The following is a 5,616-nucleotide window of genomic DNA, read 5'->3' as shown; positions in this document are numbered from 1 at the left end:
TCTGTGCAGTTCAGAGACACGAAAACTTTGCGATTACAATTTTTATCTCCATTACGATTTTCTTAAATATTTTGCTGTTCCAAAGCTTCGCCCTAGAGTGAACTAGTGCGACGCTCGCTGTGTAAACCTTGGTTGACGATCGGACTTCCAGATTTCACCAGAGTCTGCCGTAATCGTTTTCAACGCAGTGGTTCTGTCCACGACACATCATTTACATTCCGATAAGTTATTTCTATTCCTTCTTTTGTACTTCCATTTGGTACATTTCCTTGTGAATTGAAATTTTTAAGATTCCAACAAGTCATATTTATTGAAAACTCATAAATAAAACATTAAGTCAATAGTCCAGTTAAAGAAAATAAGAAAAAAAGGTGAGGGCATGAATAAAAGAGATAGAAAATATAAATTGATTTAATTTTGGTGAAAAATACATACCAAATTAAAAAGAATGAATGCACCCAATAAGTGCAAAGCTAACTAAAGTATCCTATATTTGTGAATGAAAAAAGAAAAAGAATTAATATATCTACTCTGATTACAGGATCACCAGCACCAGTAAGTTTATTATATAGATGCAGCCATTGATCAAAACTTGACCACTCCAATAATAAACCAGCAAAATTATTCCTTCAGTGGCTAAGTATTGCTTCAGCTTTACGATCGTGATGATCATCTTTAGGATGGTTTTCCATGTAATTGAGTAGAAACTTAAAAATCTCAATCTCGCATGGAATAGTGAGCCCGCCATTATGATCAAACCCAAACTCCTCTTCAACCTTTTCTAGTAATACCTTAAACAGTGAATGGCTAAGGTATGTTGTCGGTATTATAAATCTCCGTAGCTCTGGTCCAACATATACAGCAAGATACCCTTTTGGGACATCTGCCGGAGCTGGACCGTGGCAGCTTTCTTCGTCTGAGTCACAATTTTTGTTGCTTTTTAACCTCTTACTAATGTCCGGTGAAATACCAGTGTTACTTCGTCTCCGCCGATGAGGTTTATTATTTGGCTTTGGTTTACTATTACCAATTGTGACAGACTGCCATTTCTGGAGAAACCCTTTTAGCCTTACGATCTGCCTAATTCCTGTCAACTTGCTGCTGCCGCGCTCACTCTGACTCTGCTCATCCATTGCTAGATGCTCTCTTAATGAAACCCCTATTTTAACAGACATCCAATCCTCTTCCACTGCATTCAACACATTAACTATAAGCATCGAATGGAATTCAATTAAAAAAAATGTTTGAAATTTCAATTTTAGTTGAATACCTGAAAAAAGGAGAGGGATGAAAGAGAGAATCAGCAGCTACGAGGACTCAGGAAAAACGCCATCAGAGCGTCAAAGGAAGAAAAGGAACAAGAGAGCGGCGGGCTCCTCTTGATATTAAGATCAGAGAGAAAGATTAAAATATGGTTGTGCAACAAAACCAATATATTCATCCATATATATATACACTCATATATCTATATATAACATGTGTTTTCCTTTTCTATAGAATCCCAAGCACATTTGGTGTTTCTTTGATTAACCCAATAGATTTCGCAGATAAGACTTTTTCAATTTAATTTTTAGATATAAATTCATGGATATAATGATACCGGAATAGATGGATTTAGATTTACGAATTTGTTGTATATTTATATTACTTTGCAAATTGCAAATAATTGATTAAAGGTAAATTTGTGAATTTTTCCGTATTTAGTGAAACAATGTGAATTCTCAGCAATTGTTATTGATTACACGAAATTAAATTTTTATTGAACAAGGCGATCAAAATGGGAGGCCCTGGATGTCCTAATCTATTGTGTCAAACGGCGGAAGACAAAACAGTAAAAACAGAATGTGACGATGGTGAGGTGTGGGAGCTAGAGGTGACTGGATATAGAGTGCCAGAACTTTTACATCTCATGATAATAGTACCCATCTATAAATCCTTCACAGAAAAACCCAAAGGATCAAATTCCATAAAAACTTGGTTATCTTTAGTAAATTGACGAGCAGAAATTAGATTTTTGATAAGGTGAGGTGCATGCAAAACATTGGTTAATTTTAAAGGGTTACAGCTAGAAGCTAAATATGCATTACCAGATCCACAAACAGGCATACATTGACCATTACCGACAATTATATTTTCATTGAAGCTCGAATTAAAATAAGAAGTGAGTGTACCTTTGTCAGCTGTCATGTGGGAAGTAGCTCCTGTGTCAATGTGCCATTGATCGGAAGGTGGAGCAAGGGTCATGGTGTGCATAACTTCTGCAATATCAGTGGGAACATATGACGGTCATTCCATATGAAGATGGGCTTGCTACATGGGAGTACGAGGTTCTAGAATGCCAGATTGTGAAGGTTGGCGGCCTGATGTAGGGGCACGGAGGAGTTGCCCATTGTTGCGTTGGCGCCCAAGGGTATGTGTAACCCCAAGGCGGAGGGGCAGCAGAGCGGTAGTGTGGTGCCCGCCGCCTCGGTAAGAAGAGTTACCGCGATGATGGGTGGTTCGTGATGGAGGATGGTGCGACGGGGCAACAGCATGGTCGACGGAAGAAACAATCAGGGCGACGGAATCAGACGGAGAGGGATTCTTGCGGGCACGAGCTGTTTGCTCCAAAATTAGCATGGAGCGAGCTTTTTGAAAGAATGGAAGAGGGTCCCCATGTCTAATTTGAGTACCAACTGTGTCATATGCATCAGTCAGACCGGATATCAGTTGCAACACCATTTGATCATTAGTAACCGGACAGTCCACATTTGATAATTGATCAGACAGGGATTTGAGGTGCTGACAGTAGGCGGAGATGTCTGAAAATTCACTAAGTTTGGTTTTGGAGAACTCTTGCTGAAGGAAGAGGGCACGAGAATTTTTGTTGTCTGAGAAGATCTCCTGTAGGCGACTCCAGGCCCTAGCGGCTGTGGAGTCCGCCTCAATAATAGTGTGAAGAAGGTCTATGGAGATGGTGCTATAAATCCACTGAAGGACAACAACATCAATATGAGACCAGAGGTCGGGGTTGGATTGTTGAAGATCATTTGCGGTAGGATTGTGAGTAGAAATGATTGGAGAGCCTTGGATAACAGCATCCATGACTTGGAAAGCCTTGGCATGGAGCTTGAATAGAGCAGCCCAAGTGGAATAGTGCCCTTTTTCAGTGTCTAGGGTTATTTTGATGAACATAGAAATGTTGGATACGGTGAGGGAGGGATGGTTGGTGATTACGGTGTCCGTGGTGTGCGAGTTTGTCGTGCTTTGTGGTCCGGTGGAGGAATGATTGGAGTTATTGGAATTGTTCGATGTATTGATCATGGTGGTTGTGAGGGATGGGGTCGGCCGGTGTTTGGTTTGCGGAAGAGGTGGATGACAGGATCGATCGGTGTTCGATTTTGGAGGGGGAGGAGCGGAGGATTGGCCGGATTTTGAATTTGGGAAGGAATGGTTAGGCGGCGGCGATGGTTGCCACGGTGATGATCGACGGGTGAGGCTTGGGATCGACAAAGAAAAAGGAAGAAGAAGAATTAGGTTTAGGAATTAGGGTTAGGCTCTGATACCATGAAACAATGTGAATTCTCATTGATTGTTATTGATGTATAGTTTGCTATATATACAGTATACGGTTTAACAACTAAGCCTATATTTTAGGCTAGATATTAGGAACAGAATGATACAGTGAGATAACAAATAAATATAGATAGTCTAATATTTAGCAGACAGTCATAAAAAAAATCAAAATCCTTTGATATATTTATATATAGGAGAGTGATTCCCACCTTTTATTGAATCCTAACGAGAGTAAAGAGTAAACGGTGGGAGAGTTATTGCACCCAAAAAGAAAAAAAGGAATGACATTATACTTAGGTCTACAAGCAATAAAGTATCATTGTTAAATAAATGTGGAGGAAATTGTTACTATGAAACTAATATATATATATATATATTTTTTGGTAGGGATATAAAACTAATATATTTAATTCAACAAAAGCTCACTCACTTAACACGTATTATTATTATTATTATTATTATTATTAAACAAAAGCTCACTCACTTAACATGTATAATTATTATTATTATTATTATTATTATTATTATTATTATTATTATTATTATTATAGTAAGAGGGACCGGTTAAACCGACTAACAAAAGAAAAAGAACTAAAGAAACAAAAAAACTAATCTCGGACAATCCTAGTTCTGAGCATGCCACATAAGTCATCAAAAATTATATCATCAATGCCTGCAGGAGGTTCCACACACTCGTGAAAATCCAAAGAAACTCATCATGCATAGTTCACCATCCAACCCGTTGGCCGGTTACCCTCTCGATAGACATGCAGAATCAGAACCTTCCAATCCCGAGCCATGAGCTCTTGTTTTTGAAGAAGCTAGTAAGCCTTGTGCCGACTAAATACAAGCTCAGTCACTAGCCGAATCACTACCATCGAATCTAAGTCCAAAATAACTTTCTTGAAACCTTTAACCCTAACAACATCAAGACCAAAAAACAAGCCCCAATTCTCCATCAAAACTGCAGTGCAAACCCCTAGGTTCACTGCAAAACCACCCTGCCAGGCACCATGCGCGTCACGGATCACTCCACCCGTAGAAGCTAAACCTGGATTCCCTTTAATAGCCATTTCACAGTTGCATTTTACCCAACCTGGATTTGGTTTACTCCAACTAATCAGAATATCGGAGCGTCCCCTGGTGCCGAGACAGTGATCAGACTCTAAAGCGATTTTAAACCCCTTTATCTGTTCTTTTAAAAACTTGTAATGGTCCGGCGAGGTGCATACGACGAATCAAAAACTCTCAGACAATGCCATATCCATAACCACCAGATAATCGTCACAAAAGTTTCTGGCAAAATTAAAAATAAATATTAGGCAAAATTAAGAGGAAACTCAAAGAGAAAGGGAAACAAATGTTTGAGAAGTTTGGAAATAAGCTTTATTTTTCCAATACATTCTAAAGTCCAAACGGCACCTCCATAATTACCTGTCGTAATAGCGTTGTCCTTGTGTTTATTAAAATAAAAAAAGTAGGCATGCCTCAATGGGATCAATGTACCTTTTGGCTCACCCAACCTCATTTGACACATATTCCAAATACTCTAGCTCCAATGAACATGTAACCAGTGATACCAATTCATTACACATTTTACCCATCGATGCCAATTAAATACCTTGTACTCCCGACATCAACTCACAGCACTCGCACTCCTTGATGATAGCTCTAACTCCCTCCCCCATTGTCCACCTTCCGGCAACAACAACAAGCGGTTCACATCAACTGTTTACACTCAAAGAAAATGAGGGAAAGGACTTCTTCATGTGGCAAATGAGTCCAAACTCGTCAGGTCCAATGAAGAAGTAGATCGAGTTTCACCTAAAAGCATAACCCACCAGGCCCTATGGGTAAACTGGATCCACTCACATCCAACTGGGTCTGATTAGGGGTATTAAGGATATTCCACCATCATCCAAAGTCTATAAATACCAACGGTTAAAACTCATGTAGGGATCCAATCACTCCTTTCCTATTTCTCTCATTAATTCTTTATAGTCATACTAAATACTTGACCGCTAGAGTATATTCAAATAACTGCTCCCGGTATAGATTATA

General features: G+C 39.2%; 1 protein-coding gene across 1 annotated transcript; it reads right to left on the bottom strand.

Annotated features, from left to right (window-relative positions):
• Positions 1 to 448: 448 nt before the first annotated feature.
• LOC136230809 (protein SMALL AUXIN UP-REGULATED RNA 54-like) lies at positions 449 to 1,513 on the bottom strand. Its single transcript, XM_066019991.1, has 2 exons — positions 1,271 to 1,513; positions 449 to 1,189 (listed from the first exon to the last, which is right to left on the bottom strand). The coding sequence occupies exon 2, from the start codon at positions 1,173 to 1,175 to the stop codon at positions 630 to 632; it is 546 nt and encodes a 181-aa protein (XP_065876063.1). The 5' UTR covers positions 1,176 to 1,189; positions 1,271 to 1,513; the 3' UTR covers positions 449 to 629.
• Between the last annotated feature and the right edge of the window lie 4,103 nt (positions 1,514 to 5,616).

Source organism: Euphorbia lathyris, chromosome 5 (genome assembly GCF_963576675.1).
Source record: "Euphorbia lathyris chromosome 5, ddEupLath1.1, whole genome shotgun sequence".
Lineage (NCBI taxonomy): Eukaryota > Viridiplantae > Streptophyta > Magnoliopsida > Malpighiales > Euphorbiaceae > Euphorbia > Euphorbia lathyris.
The sequence above is the reverse complement of the archived record's forward strand: the minus strand, read 5'-3'. Positions and strand labels throughout refer to the sequence as shown.

Coding starts and splice junctions, on each gene's coding strand:
- LOC136230809 (XM_066019991.1), bottom strand. CDS start 1,175: ATGTCTGTTAAAATAGGGGTTTCATTAAGAGAGCATCTAGCAATGGAT.